At 35.5% G+C, this 16642-nt stretch overlaps 1 protein-coding gene and 1 non-coding gene across 2 annotated transcripts; one reads left to right on the forward strand and one right to left on the reverse strand.

The window, feature by feature from the left end:
* Nucleotides 1-8317: 8317 nt before the first annotated feature.
* LOC144569078 (sugar transport protein MST6-like) lies at nucleotides 8318-10350 on the reverse strand. The gene is made up of 4 exons (XM_078319261.1): nucleotides 10131-10350; nucleotides 9703-10025; nucleotides 8955-9584; nucleotides 8318-8829 (listed from the first exon to the last, which is right to left on the reverse strand). Exons 1-4 carry the CDS (start codon nucleotides 10261-10263, stop codon nucleotides 8380-8382), a joined length of 1536 nt encoding a protein of 511 aa, XP_078175387.1. The 5' UTR covers nucleotides 10264-10350; the 3' UTR covers nucleotides 8318-8379.
* Nucleotides 10351-16308: 5958 nt separating this feature from the next.
* LOC144570806 (small nucleolar RNA R71) lies at nucleotides 16309-16419 on the forward strand. The gene has a single exon (XR_013517030.1). It is a non-coding gene; the product is annotated as a small nucleolar RNA R71 (small nucleolar RNA).
* The last annotated feature ends 223 nt before the right edge of the window (nucleotides 16420-16642 follow it).

The following is a 16642-nucleotide window of genomic DNA, read 5'->3' on the forward strand; positions in this document are numbered from 1 at the left end:
TGTGCTTGGAGACCAAATTTTACATTTTTCTGATTTTTTTTACTATTTATTAAGCCACTTTGAAAATTGCTGATCCAACGGTGGCTGCTGATTTTACTGTTTTGTTAAGCCACCTTGGATCAACAATTTTCAAAGTGGCTTAATAAATAGTAAAAAAAATTCAGAAAAATGTAAAATTTGGTCTCCAAGCACATATTAATATGGAGAACAAGATGAATGTTTCGGATCGACGTTTTGAATTTTAAAATTTCAAATTTGGACCATATGCATATCAGGCCATATGCATACGAATGCACATTAGTCACTCTCATATCATTATATATAAGTAATTCAAAATGTTAACAATCGAAAGTTAACGATTGTATTGTCAAATGCTATTTAAATTATATAAAATTTAATTGCTATCATATCCTTTGAATATCATACAATTTAATTTCTAACTCTATTTAAATTTATATAAAAATTTATTATTAAAATTATCAAAATAACCATCTAATTTTTCTAGTTAACGTTCAATAACTTTATGGAAATGTTTCTAGTTCAGTTTTCTACTATGACGTTTTTTGCATTTTTAATTATCATTAAAAAAAAATTCGGTCATTTCTATGCTAAAGGTCCAAAACCTTCAAATATCCATCTTGAACAAATCTGTAATACATTTAAAAATAAAATTGGATAAACCACCTGCTAGCATAGTGACAAATGAATTATTTGAGTTCGATTCGGCGAAATAAAAATTTCGTGATTAGGGAATAATTCGAGAATAATTCAGGTATAATATGGGAATAATTTGAAATTATTCGGATCAGAAATCTCAGTCCAGTAAAAGAGCAAAAAAAACAAAAACAAAAAAATAATTGTTCTTGGAAAAATTCGGAAAAAATTCGTGAATAATTCATAGAATTCGAAAAAAGTTCGTAAAAATTACGAATTATTCGGATTTAATTCGGTTAAAATTTGATCAATCGAATAATTCGAGTTCCGTTCAGCATCACTCTAACAAAAAATTATTCGAATATAATTCGGGTAGATCCTTCAACCACGTGTCTTGCATCGATCGTCTCCGCTTACAAACCCATAATCAACCCAACCGCCCACGGTTTTGTTTTCTCCCGGGAGAAAACAACTGCTTACAAACCCATACGTATCCTCCAGGTACCGGACTAAAGCAAATTAAAACTGACGGACCAGATTAATTTCATCCGGATCAAACTCAATCCGGTTCATGTGGAGACTGTAGGGTCCATTTTGAGATTCGTTCTAGGGTAAGATAATCGTCCGATTAAAATTGTCCTCAGTCAGTAACCAGAGGGGATGTGAACTCTTCTTTAAAACCGTTAACTCCGTCTCGCCCACCGTAAAAAACTTGTAACCAATCTATGGTCCCCCCACCGCCTTTTTCTTTATCCACCTCTATAAAAACCTTTGCTCTCAAACTTATCTGAATCATCAACAAGTAAAACAAAGGTCCACAGATCAATCAACACATTGTAATCAAGCAACATGAGTCTCAGATACGCTAGTCGTATTGTGGTGCAGACAGGAGCACGCGCGGCACAGGCGGCGCGTAGTGTGAAAGACACTGCAACTGCCGCATCAAACTCGGGTGTGGGCGCCGGCACCTCATCGAGTCGAGGAGTGAGGCGTGTCTCGACCTCCCTCGAGTCGAAGCGTGCCGCTGTTGGGAAAGCTGTGGCTGATGCAAAGAGGAAGCGCGCCGAGGAGTCCCTTAGAACTGTAATGTTTCTCAGTATTTGGGGTCCCAATAATTAATTTGTAATTAGATTGTAATATATTACAACTCTTTTTGTGGGATAAAAATGTTTTGGTTTCCTAAAAATATTGAAGGGCTGTGGCTGTGATTATAAATTGAATTGTAAATAAATTTTGTTCGTGGTATTTTTGAGATTTGGATTCATTATATGATTGGTTTGATTTTAGAATGATGGAAGGATTTTATATATTTGGTTTCCTGACTGCATACGCGGATTAATGTCTTATCCTGTATGAATATTTGTCGGTGCTCTGCGATTTATGTATAAACTGGGAGAAGTATGTGTTCATACTAGATAAATTTATTTTCAGCTAATAATACAGAGATTATTTACAAAGGTAAATTCTGGATAGCTTAAATGGCAAGATAGATAAAAAGAATACACACACAATTCAAAATGTTAACAATCGCAAGTTAACGATTGTATTGTATTGTCAAATGCTATATAAATTTTAATTGATATCATATCATTCGAATATCATACAATTTCTAATTCGATTTAAATTTATATAAAAAGTTATTATTAAAATTATCAAAATAACTATCTAATTTTTCTAGTTAACGTTCAATAACTTTATGGAAATGTTTCTAGTTCAGCTTTCGACTATGACGTTTTGTGCATTTTTAATTATCATTAAAGAAAATTTCGGTAATTTGTATGCTAAAGGTCCAAAGTCTGAAACCAACAAATCTGTAATACATTTAAAAAATATATATATTGGATTAACCACCTTCTAGATCATTCAACCATGTGTCTTGCATCGATCGCCCCCCGCTTACAAACCCATAGTCAACCGCCCGGGACCGAATCTCCTGCCCCCCTGGGGGCAGGAATTTCCTGACCCCCACCCCACAGTGACTGAGGGGGCAGGAAAATCCTGCACCCCGGGGGTAGGTGATCTGCTCCCCAACCGCCCACAGTTATTTCTCCCGGAAGTTAACAACCGCTTACAAACCCATACGTATCCTCCAGGTACCTGACTCATGAAAATTAAAACTGACGCACCAGATTAATTTCAGCCGAATCAAATTCAATCCGGAGCCCATGGGCAGTTTCTCAAAAAAAAAAAAATTCAATCCGGTTCACGTGGAGACTGTAGGATCTGTTTTGAGATTCGTGCCACGCTAAGAAACTTGTCCGATTGTAATTGTCCTCACTCCTCAATCAGGTAACCTGAGGGGATGTGACTTCTTCTTTAAACCCGTTAACTCCGTCTCGCCTACCGTGAAAACTTGTAACCAGTCTATGGTCCCCCCCGCCGCCTTTTTTCTTTATCCACCTCTGTAAAAATCTTTGCTCTCAAACTTATATATACGAATCATTAACTAGAAAAACAAAGGTCCACAGATCAATCAACACATTGTAATCGAGCAACATGAGTCTCAGATACGCTAGTCGTATTGTGGTGCAGACAGGAGCACGCGCGGCACAGGCGGCGCGTAGCGTGAAAGACACTGCAACTGCCGCATCAAACTCGGGTGTGGGCGCCGGCACCTCATCGAGTCGAGGAGTGAGGCGTGTCTCCACCTCCCTCGAGTCGAAGCGTGCCGCTGTTGGGAAAGCTGTGGCTGATGCAAAGAGGAAGCGCGCCGAGGAGTCCCTTAGAACTGTAATGTTTCTCAGTATTTGGGGTCCCAATAATTAATTTGTAATTAGATTGTAATATATTACAACTCTTTTTGTGGGATAAAAATGTTTTGGTTTCCTAAAAATATTGAAGGGCTGTGGCTGTGATTATAAATTGAATTGTAAATAAATTTTGTTCGTGGTATTTTTGAGATTTGGATTCATTAATTATATGATTGGTTTGATTTTGGAGTGATGGAAGGATTTTATATATTTGGTTTCCTGACTGCATATGCGGATTAATGTGTATGAATATATGTCGGTGCTCTGCGATTTATGTATAAACTGGAAGAAGTATGTGTTAATACTAGATAAATTTATTTTGAGCTAATAATACAGAGATTATTTACAAAGGTAAATTATGGATAGCTTAAATGGCAAGTTTATGATAGATAAAAAGAAAATATCTTACATACGATGATTTGATTTTCTTTTTGTTTTTTAAGGTAGACGGAAAGTTGGATTTCGTTTTTTCTTCCGCGTTGAATGCGTCCTAAATCCAACCCGTTCATGTCATCTATACAAAAACGCTACTCCCACAGGATTCCTTCGACAAAATATAATTTTAAGGGGGGATTTCGCGTATACCCTAAAAACATTGAAATTACGTATTTTTTCTCTAAATTTAAAAAATTATATATTTGTTCCTCTAAACTTTCAAAACTCGCAGATTTATCAATTGTAACGTCTTTTATATTAGAACTTATTTTAAATTTATAAAATATTCATTTTACTATTTATTAGAAGTACAAAAAATTAGTAGCTTATTTAAAAAACATGTTGGTTTTATAAGATATTTACTATATTCTTTATTCTTTAAAAAAAAAATTTATTTTCAGAATTTAAATATTTATTATATCCTTTATCATTTATAAAAGACTTGTTTGTCGAATGATAAGACGTTTGTTTCGAAAAACGATAAAATATAAAACTAATATTTTTCTTTAACAAGTTACAAAAATTTTAAATTTTTAATAAAGAGTTTACTATATATAAAAGACAATAAAATAAATAATTTTGTGAAAAGAAGAATACGTAAATATAAAATTTAGAGAAAATATATAATTTTGGAGTTTCAAGAGATATAAGGATGCACACAAAGTTCGTAGTTTGTAATTCGATTTGAATTTGATTGGGAAAAAGTTCGTAATTAATTTAGTTCGTTTTGAAACAAATCAAAAACTAGTTCAGTTCAAATCTTATTCAAACTCAAACTCAAACTGGGTATAGTTCATTTGAAATTGGTTCGTGAATTATTTAGATTTGAATATCAAATAATACAATTTCAACCGACAATCTTTAATAATACATGAATCAAACTTATATTAGAGCTTAAAATTGCTAATATAATGATAAATTACAATAGAAAACTAATGAATAAACTAATGCATAAATTACCGATGGCTGCAAAAAAAAAGTCCGTAGTTCATGATTTGATTAACTTCAATTTGATTGAAAAAAATCGCAATTAATTCGTTGGATTGAAGTTTGTTATGAAATAAATCAAATCAGTTTGATTCGAATTTTTTTTCAAACTCAAACTCAAACTGGAGTAAGTTTGATTTGGTTCGATTCGTTTGCAGCCCTAGAGAGATATACATAACATTTTCCATAATTTTAATTAATTCGATTTTGTTGATATATTTTTTGATAAAGTTAAAAATCAAGACATCTAATTATTTTAAATATTCAGAATTTTCTATTCGAATTTAAAACCTAGAATCTTTATAAAAACCATTATTTTTAATTCAATCAACTCAAAACATTATCTTTAATTCAATCAACTCAAAACATTATTTTCTATTCGAGTACCATTTTTTTTTATGTCGATAAGATAAAGATTTGTGTATTAATATCCAACATACTTTTATGATATAGATGAAAAATAAAGTTTTTCTTTTAAATATTATAAGGGATTCCATCTTTTACACACCGATATATAGTATTGTCTTTAGTAATTATTAGAATCGAATCGGATATTAATTCAGTAAAACTTCGGGTTAATGGTTCACTGATTGAATTGATGGATCAACTGCTGTTTTTAAAAGATTTATATTTCTCATATATTGAGATTAATTATATAAATTCATGCCGAAATTCTTATTAATAACATTTCAAAAAAAAAAAAACTTGTGATATTGGAGAATTTCAAAAATATCTGGACCGCCAATTCAATATGTGGTCTCATTTTTAGGGGGGCACAAATTGAATTGGAGGCTGATAGGACCATATTCCCAAGGCCATTTTAGCTTTAATTTGAGCCATGAACAAGGTTGGAATTATGACCTCTTTCTGAGAGGCCAACCCGGAATACAATGTAAAGCCCACGATTGAAGCCCCTTATGACAAAAGTTCAAAATATACCAGCTTAAAAAGGTCGAGATAGCCTGTATCTCGCGACACGGAGCCCTGAAGTCGCTCCTGGAACAATAACCGCTCATAATCGATCGCGATGTCAGTTATGGCATAACTGTCCATGACATCGTATAACCGCTGGTTATACGCGGTCACAATCACATGGTCTTATAACTAACCCACGAACCGGCTTACCCTGGCATGGATGAGGTGGTACATAGGTCATACTATATAAAGCCCTCCCTTTGATAGGAATGGGCGAACCACAAGCAATATACGCTTACACTCTCATATACTTACATTCTCAGAGAGATCAGATAGGAAAAAGTTCGATATCTCCGAGATCATTTCTTTCGTCTCTGAGGTCCCCTTTCGACTTCTGAGATCTGGGACACGAGATCATCCTTGATCTCTCCAACTTTAGTTACTTCTCGGTTTGCGATCCCAAGCAGTTCAAGCCCTTATAAGCATACGGCATGCTATCTCGAGATAGCCCGTATCAACCACCGTGGTAACGAAAAGTAACTAAAGTATATTATAATGTATATTATAATGTATTTTTGTGTTTTTTGGAGCCTCCAATTCAATCTGTGCCTTCCAAGAATAGGTCGCATATTGAATTAGCAACCGAATATTTTCGGAATTTTCTAGAAAACATGGTTTTTTGAATTTTTTTTTGGGAATATAGTATAAATAAGAATTTCGGAAATACATAATTAGGTGGGCAGTGTTTGTATCTTTAGCCTCTCACCATTTGCACTCATTGTAAACCCATTATCTCATAAATTAGAAGAAAGAATTTGATTTGAGCATTTTATCAAACATCTTCTTGAGAGCATTCACTATTAAATAAGAATAAATCAAATATTTGCCTTCCAATTATCTCGAGATACATCTAGAGTATTTGGTTGAGGATTCAGACGTACTAATAATCAAACTACTCGAGCAAATTCACCTTTGAGCTTGTTGAGGGTGACATGACTTGATACTTAGGTGGACAATGCTAGCAATGGAATAACAAGGTCCTGTTATTTCGATCTCAAACATTCAAAGTTTTCATGCATGAATTTCAATGACGACAAAACTTTTTCATATACGAATCTCAACGAAGTTGAATAGTTGGGACCACAACAGATTTATTTCCAGCAAGTATAGCCAGGTGCCATTTGTACTTATAGAAGACCTATTATTTACAGAAGGCACTGACCACTTCATTAGCTTCTTTGTTATTATTTTTTTTAATTTGAAATTTTGAGGTGCTGAGCCAGTCACTAATTGTAAAGAAACACTTTGGAGGTTGCAAAACAGAAATTTCTCATAGTTTTGTAAATCTCTTCAATTATTTGTATATTTTGATTAATTTCCAATTTTATTTCAGCAGAAGAGACAAAAAGGTTTCGAAGAAAAACGATTTAAAGAATAGTCGAATAATGAAAAGTAGCATGTCGCAAAGATCCGGTTTTTATTAGCCGGTTTACTTTTTTTATTTTATTTAAAACTGTTTAATAACCCGCTCTATAACCGGTTCTAGTGTGGAAAAAATGTGCCGTGACTAACACGCCGTGATTTTAATCTCGTGCCGTGCCGTGATCAAAATGTCAAGGGATGATTACTGCACGCGAATGGTCACGGCACACAAGTCACGGTGTGACTGGCCACGTTTTTCACATTTAACTATTTTTTCATAATTTAAATTAGTTTCTTCAAGATTTACCATTTGATTAAGACCTAATGGTCCTAATCAAAGTTCTCGGATCTCGACACCACTTGATGCAATCTCGGTCCCAGATCTCAACTCCACTAGTGACGGGTCTTGAACTCAATTTAGAGGAATAGAAACAAAAAATGCTAAATAGCAAAAGACAAATATAAAACTCTCTCAAGAAGGAAATATATTAATCAAAGTTCATTCTCTCTTACATGTATGACATCTCCTTTTATAACCATAAGGAGATATTAAATTGCAACATAGAAATAAGCAAAACATAAATAACAAATATTAAAAGCTATCTAGAAAATGTAAGCAACTACTAATATTTCTAGAAAAATGTGAACTTAAAAATAAGCAAATATTAAAAGCTATTTAAGAAATGAAAATACTATTAATACTTCTAGAAAAGATAAATGGTCAATCCTCAAAATGCGTTCCTCCTTAATAACAGTTGCACACTTCTCAAAGTGAGTATGAACCCGAATTTGAGTATGACTTCGAGTTTAAATTCGGATTTGAGTTCAAGCCGGAATTATGGTTTTCGTCAGAAAAGTTAGTATCTTATACATGTTCATGTTAGATTCTGCCATGTTTAATTCATGTCAAGCAACATTCAGTCATGTAAATATATTATGCTTATTGATTTCTTAGTTATATTCTGCACAATAGTTCTTGAGTTAGATGGTGCTTATGAGTCCCATATACTTTCTAGGGAGAATGAAGATGGAAGAATACCAATTCTACATATAGCGGTGAACAACATTTTAAACTCCTTTCTTATTAGATTCAACAATTAATTATTGTGCAAATGAACAACACATCAATAATAAAAGGAAAAATACAAACAAAGTTCATAAAAATACTCTCTTAACCCAAATTAAGACACTTGGCGATAAACTGAGAAAAAACAAATCAAGCACTAGACTTCCTTTCGACGTGGGCATCCTGGTCAGAGATGAACTTGCCCCAAAACCAGTGTTGTTTCCAAACAAGGTTCATCTCCTCAATGGGTACACCTTTTGTTTCAGGGAGGAAGATATAGATAAACATAGTCATGATAACGACCCATCCGGCAAAGAAGAAAAAGAGACCGAACTTCATTACACAGAGCATCTTCAGGAACAATTGGCCTATGAAGAAGGTGAAGAGCATGTTCACTGACACATTCATACTTTGGCCGGCTGATCGGATTTCCAGAGGGAAAATCTCACTGGGCACCAACCATCCTAGTGGGCCCCATGACCACGCAAAGCCAGCAACATAAAGACAGACGAAAAACACTATCAAATAGGCCTTGGTCTTGTCCATCTCACCTTCACCAGTAGTTCCAAACACAGATGCAATGAGAGTGCCAACTATAACCTGCAAGCAAAGATACATGTGATTGCAACGAAATCAATGTTAAATTGTACCATCGTAAGAAGCTAAATACCCTCATGTATAGCTAATAAATGCTGGTAACTTAACTGATCCTAATTTGATCATACCTGGCAAACAAGCATTTGGCTACCACCCTGGAGGAACAGAAACCTGCGACCCAATCTATCAACCAAAACTAACGACACAACAGTAGCAAGCACATTGACGAGGCCAGTGATAACAGCAGACATGAGGGATGCATCATCGCCAAAACCAATGGTCTTGAAAAGGACGGGGGCATAAAACATGATGACATTAATGCCAGTGAGTTGCTGGAAGAACGGTATGCATATTGACATCGTGAGTGGGGCCCGATTCCTCCTCTCAAGGATGTTCCTCCATGGGTGAGTAACGAGCTTAGACTCCTCGCTAGCCACAATAAGGTCCTCATACTCTGCCATGATGTCTTCGGTGCCACGAATTTTCCTGAGCATCTCCTTAGCCTCATCGGGGTGTCCACGCTCAATAAGGGAGTTGGGTGTGTCTGGCAGGAAAAGGGCTCCAAGAGTGATCATAAGAGCCGGCACACCTGCGAGACCCAAGCTTATGCGCCAGCCCCAACCCCCAACTATCTTTGAAGTTCCATAATTGATGAAATTTGCAATAAGGATGCCAATTGTGATCATAAGTTGAAACAATATGTTGAGCATTCCTCTGAGTCTTGCAGGTGCCATCTCCGAAAGGTATACAGGGACAGACTACAGTCAAAAGGAAAGTAAATATTATACATGTAGCTTTGTTAGATATATAATTATGTAGTGAAAATTACAACTAGAATGAAAGAGACTAGCAAAAATAAATTGTACATAAATATACCTGGTTGGCAAATCCTACACCAATACCTAGAAGAATTCGGCCAATGATGAGCATGGATACATTTGTAGCAATGCCGTTGAGTACTGCACCAATAAGGAAAACAATACCTCCACCAAACATGGACCACTTACGGCCAAAGACCCTCGTGACAGTACCTGCAAAGAATGAGGCAATCAATGCTGCCACATACAAAGATGAAGTGAAGAGAGTCAACAGTTCACTGTCGAATTTGCAGTATTGGTTTGTGCTTGCATCCAACTTCTCCTTGTGGTAGACGGAGGGGAAGAATCTTGACAAGAAAGAGTCCATGGATGTCACACCACCTACAAGACAATTCATGTATTGGGTAAATGAATTAGTAATGTTAAACTATTCAGGCATGTTATAATTCACGAAAGATTGATTGAGAGTTTAGATTAATCACATACCAGATATACCGATATCATAACCGAAGATGAGTCCTCCAAATGCCGCCACCACACTGGCAAAAATGACATAGAGAGTCACATTTCCAGGGTATTCCTTCCCTCCAGATGTGTTAACGATTACACCTCCTGCCATTGTATGGATTAATGATATAACTTTTAGTATAGGTTACAATGGCATGTAGGTATGAACCGAGGAAGGAAAAAAATGGGGGGAAGATTATGATGCGGATGAACAGAAAAGGAATTTGTGCACTGCTTTTATAAGTGAGGTTTAATTAAGTAAGATGATGGGTATGCAATATCTATTGTTGGATAATCATGTGTTGATGGTTAAGGAAACAGTATCTTCAAATCTAGCCTTACAAAATTGTGAAGCTTCAGTTGTCATTCTTTCACCAATTATAGTAAATTCCATTTTGAAGATTTTGATGAGCAGTTAATCTGACGAGGCTGTCATTTTAATGATTGGTCTATATTTCTTCAGTTTTGATTTGTTATGCCTGCATATGTGTTTACATTTAGATAAACTATGTATTAATTGCAGGAAATTGCATCCCATAAATATTGGATATATCACATAATGTCTTCGTTTTTTCGCTCTCTTCCTTTTTTTTTTAATTTTTTTTAATTGGGAAATAGTGTGTATCAGATATAATCAGTGGTTTAATATTCGGTTTATATGCGGTATGCGGAAAGCCACCGCATATGCGGAATTTTTTCGCAAACTTATATATGCAGATTTTAAATATGAATTCATATATATATATAAACATGTATGCGATAATATGTGGTATATATAAACCACTGTTAATATATTCCAAACCGTTATTATTATCATTGTTTATATACTCTAAACCGGTAATATGTGATATAAACCATTGTTAATATACTCTAAACCGGTATTTTTTTATCACTGTTAATATACTTTAAGCCAATAACATACTCTAAACCAGATTGTAACCAGCAAATATGAATATTCAACTGAATATTCTGCCGAATAGACCGAATATTACTCTGGATATAATTGAGTCGACCAAGATATACTCCTTAATTACTTACCTTTTTTTAAAAAAAAGAAATCTCAAACAGTTTAATTGTATCAATGTATTAACTAGGGAGGATTTATTTTTACTATTATTCAAATTTCTTTTTGCTCAGTTAATCTCATCATTATCAACATATGACGTGATATAGCGATGTCGTTCAGAATTAATCAATCATTTATTTTCCAATTTTTTTAAAAATACCAAAAAAAATGATTTTATTAAAAATAACCAGTTTTCAACTGAAATTTTAAAAATACCCCCCGCATAAAAAATCTGAGCTCTGGAATTTTTATTCCCGCCCGCATAAAAAATCTGCGCTCCGACCTTTAAATTACAGATTCGATGCACGGATCTTGAAGTAATTGCGCGGCCTAGAATTATTCTTTGGAAGCGCATAAAATATATGCGCTTCGGATTAAATATTCTAGCCCGCATAAATTTTATGCACTCCGACTTGTAAATTTTATGCGCCCGGATTAAAATATATGCCGCCTCTCCGCCTCCGCGTTAGCCGTATCCACCGAGCACTCACGATTGCGAGGCCTATGGTAGCGGGACTCAGCCGGATTATGCGTCCCAGCTTGTGGATTCCCTATTCCATACCCCACTGCCACCGCCAGCTACCTACGCGGCCGAGCCCACAGATCCATGGAGTGTAGCACTCACGATGAGCGCACGAGCCGAGCATGTGGAGCAAGTTACACCAGCTCTCAGAGCACAGGATGGCGAACTTGATGTGATTATTACAATACAAGTAATAAATCCTAGTTGATACTCAATTCGGTTGCAAGTGTACAACCTTGTCAAGTAGTAGTTAGGGATCGTCTCCACAGGGATAAGTTGGAATATTAACTCTAACCTAACAATTTAATTTAGTAAAAGCGAAATAAAAAGGTTTTGTGTTTGTTCAAGTGGTTTGTTTGATAGTGATCGAACTAAATTAAACTAAAATCTTTAAAGCAAAATTAGGTTTTTAACAAGAATGAGAAATTAGGGCTTCTTAGGATTCCTATCCACTAGTGTTACGACTAATTGGTTTGTAAATTTTGTTCTTATATTTATGAAGGCACAGTTGGGTATTGTAGGTACAAAGTGATATCTCTATATTAATACCATCTTTAAATTAGAATAAACGTCACCTCTCGGTACTTGGCTACTCTAATCTAAAGTCATTAAGTTCTTTACTGTCCTAATTGATCTAGAAAACTATCTTTCACCTCTCGGTACTTGGCACAATTTTCTAAACTATTAGGTAAAGCCCGTATAAGACAAGCATCACCTCTCGGTACTTAGCCTATCAAATACCCTATTCCTTATGGTCTGGACCTAATATTCAATTTCTCAATTGTAAATACCAAATCCTAGGATTTCATGCAATTTCGATTAAGTCCTCACAATCAATTAAAATAAAGAATAGATCATAACAAAGAACAATAATATATAAAATAAAACCAACTAAATCATAACAAAAGTTTCAAGTACAACCCTAATCAACCCTAGAAAAGCCCTTAGCCAGTCATGGCTAAGATACAAATGAAATCAAAAAGAGTAATAGAGTTCCAAAGGAAAGAAAATAATAAAACCGATTGATCAATGATCTCTTTTTCCTTCTTCTCTCTTCTTGCTTTTCCTTGTTTAATAACCAGAAATTCTCTCTAAAAACCGTACTTAATCTGTTCTACAGGTCCCCTTTTTTATAACCCCTTGTAAAACCTAGAAATAACTAACTAAAAATAGCAAATTCGGGCTCTGAACCGATCTAATTGCGGGCCGCAATGAATGGAGGCAGTTAACAGACTGCGCAGAAAAATCTGGAGAGGTCATTGCGGGCCGCAATAAAGGTCCTTGCGGGCCGCAATAAAAGTTCAGAAAATGCTGTCTGGAAGCTGGCTCTGTCTGATAATGTTGCGGCCCGCAATAACTTCATTTCGGTCCGCAATAAATGTGAAAGATGCTCCAAATTTCGTGTTTAGTTGCTACAGATCACTTGTTTTGCTCCGTTAAGCTCCAAGCACTTGATTACCTGCAAAATAAACATAACTAGGGAACTAACTTGAACTTTTGGACATTTCTAACATAATCAAACCTAATTTAATCAAAACTTGGCTTAATTTACATAACAAACTCTAGGTTTCAATAGATACAATTTCGACTTATCAAATTCCCCCAAGCCTAGTCCTTGCTTGTCCCAAGCAAGTCTAAACTTGGACTACAATTCGATCTCTATTTTAACCTCATATCAAATATACATTCTTCAATCGAAAAATTTGTATGATCTTGCCAAAATTTAAAAATCTCAATGTAAATTTTGTACAAATTTAAAGTACAACCCTTGGCTAATCATGCTTCACCCCACAATTCAATTACTCTAACTTTTATTTCCTTAAAGGTTTAGAATTTGTAAATTTCGGATATCTGAATTTGTTACAAAAAATGCATTCTTATTTGCGAAAATTCTTTTTAAAAATCCCCCAAGCTTGAATCAAACTTAGGTTAGAAAGTCGCGGACTTCGTGTGTTGATATATGCAAAATTTTATTTTTCTTTTGTTGGTTTTATTTTATGACACTGTAAATCTTTATCCTTAGAACAAAACAGGCTAGTTATAGGTAGCTAATCCATACCTAACCGTTTTAATTCAAAAGTGCATTCGCATGCTCTTGGTTCAACTCTTCCATGACACGAACTCACAGGGTTAGTCCAAACTCGATCACTTTATCGGGCAAACTAGCGGAGCAAAGTGTCTATGACTCATTGCTATATGTACGTCATGTCGCCGTAACATAAGCAAACAAAGTCTTTCTTGAAAATTTTCAACTTGACTATTTTTCAATATTTTTGCAAAAATATCATGAATACACACATCCTTAGGCATTAATTCATACCTATGGATATCCCGATCTTTCTAAATTCGTTTTTCACAAACAAGTTGCATTTTCAAAAAAAATAAATTTAAATCCCTAAATTTCCAATTTCTTAAACCTTTATTTCCACAAAGTTTTTCGTCAAAGTATGTGGTTATTTCAAATTATTCCAAAGGTATTCCTAAAAACTCGTTAAAATTTGTATCAAAATTTCTAATATTTTTGACAATCACTCAAATTTATCAAGGGTTTTATTTTTGCCAACTTTTAACACAAAAAAAACATGATTTTATACTTTATGCATTTTCAAACAATTAAGTCCAATTATGCAAGACTCTATTTTTCATAACCTCGTAAAACATCTTGACAAATTCGCAATTTCAAGCAATTAAGTTTAAAATCACAAATCCTATTCATGGTCAAGTAAAAAACAAGGTTATAAATCCTAAAAATTTTGAAAACAATTTTGAAAACATGCATGCAAAGATACAATTTCTTCACATCCCCCAAGCTTAAATTAAGTATTGTCCCCAATGCGTAAAAATAAACAAAAGTAAATAAGAAGAAACATGGACTACTCTATTGGCGGAAGGTGGTGGTGGTGCGCCTTAATGCTTTCGTGGAGGATTGGGAGGGCGGCCTCCCCATTGCTCCATTTTGTGTCGATTTTCTCGAGATTTGTCGGTTTTAGATGTTTCCACCGACTCCTTTTGCACAAATTCTCTATTAACCTGTGAAATTTCTATAATGCAAACTGAATTTTTGTTAGGAGGTATCAATGGCTTATGAAAATAAAATGTTTCTTTCTTCTTCCCAACGGAGAAAGAAAGCTCCCCTCTTTGACTTTGATGTTTGCACCTGCCGTTGCTAAGATAGGTCGACCTAAGAGAACGGCCGAATGATCATCCGTTTCAATGACAACAAAATCGACAGGAATTTTAATCTTACCAATTTTGACAACCACATTTTTCAAGATACCAAGTGGAGATCGTGTCGTCCCGTCAGTAAGAGTTAGTGTCATATTGGTTGGTTCTAAATTACCCGACTCAAGTTTGTCATAAACCGATTTAGGCATGAGACTGACACTTGCCCCTAAATCACACATTGCATTTTCAATCCTAGTTGTGTCTATAGAGCAAGATATCGAGAAACTACCCGGATCTTTCATTTTAGGAGGTAAATCGGTAGAAAAGATTGCGCTACATTTTTCATCTAATATCACATGTCACTTTCCTCCATTGTGCGCTTTTTGGTCAAAATTTCTTGTTGGTCCAGTTTATTCTTCACTAACCTTTGAGGAAAGGGTACAAACCTGAGTGGAGGAATATACTTAGGAGTTCCAATAGATTTTGCCTTGGCCGGGTTGGAGTTACCCGGTTCTTAAGATAGATCCGATGCCGGTGTGTTTGCATTGAGGCGAGCCGAAGGCGGTTGTGTCTCTAACATCTTTGGTCCTTGATATTCCGTGCCGCTCCTCAGGGTTATTGCATTCGCGTACTCCCTAGGGTTGATGTCCGGCTTGCCCGGTAGTGTGCCTTGTTGTCGGAAGGATGAAGATGCTTGTTGTGCAACTTGGTTTTCAAGCATTTTATTTTGGGTTGCCAACATATCTACCTTTTTGGTTAATTCATCAAACTTTTGGTTTTGACTTGTCATGAAAGCTTCCATCATCAATTCAAGATTGGATTTTGGTTGTGCATTAGAACCATACCCTTGGTTACCATAACCTTGATTTGGTCTATTAAAGTTTGAGTTACCTTGGTTATTTTGGTTACCTTGGGTATTTTGGTCATTTTGTCTCCACGAAAAGTTTGGGTGATTTCTCCAACCGGGGTTATAAGTATTGGAATAAGGATTGTTATTTGGTGTAAAATTACCTTGGTTAATTGCATTAACTTCCTCAAAACTACCCCTATTACTTACACCACAATTAATTGCTAGATGATCGGTATTACCACAAATTGAATAAGGAAGAGGAGAAGAATTGTTTACCGAATTTAGGCTCAGTTGATCAATTTTGCGATTCAAAGCGATAATTTCTGCAGCCAAGTTTGGGTTCGAATTCACCTCTTTCATTCCCCGCTGCAAGATCATAGGTGTCTCCCTAGGGTTGTGCCATTGGCTTTGGTTGAGAGCCATGTCGTCCACCAACTTGTATCCGTCCATAGCCCCTTTATTCATGAGACTACCTCCAGCAGCTGCGTCTAACATACCTTTGTCTTGTGGCATGAGGCTATTGTAGAAGATTTGCAATAAATTCCACCCCTCGATACCATGATGAGGACAACACCTCTGCAGTTCTTGAAATCTTTCCCACGCCTCGCTCATGGTTTCATCTCCTTTCTGTCGGAAATTGTGGATTTGATGGCGCAAGGAGTTTGTTTTGGATGGTGGAAAAAACTTGTTGAGGAAAGCATTTGCCACCTTAGGCCAAGTATTCATGTTCTCGGGCCGTTGTCCCCTTATCCGACCTTTAGCCTTATCTGTAAGAGAAAAAGTGAAAGCCATAACTTTGAGATCTTCAGGTGAAACAGTTTGTACCTTAATTGTACTGCAGATTTCTTTAAAATTAGCTAAGTGTTGTGTCGCATCTTCGTGAGGCA

The sequence above is a fragment of the Carex rostrata genome, chromosome 18, assembly GCF_964058835.1.
Source record: "Carex rostrata chromosome 18, lpCarRost1.2, whole genome shotgun sequence".
In the NCBI taxonomy this organism is placed as follows: Eukaryota; Viridiplantae; Streptophyta; class Magnoliopsida; order Poales; family Cyperaceae; genus Carex; species Carex rostrata.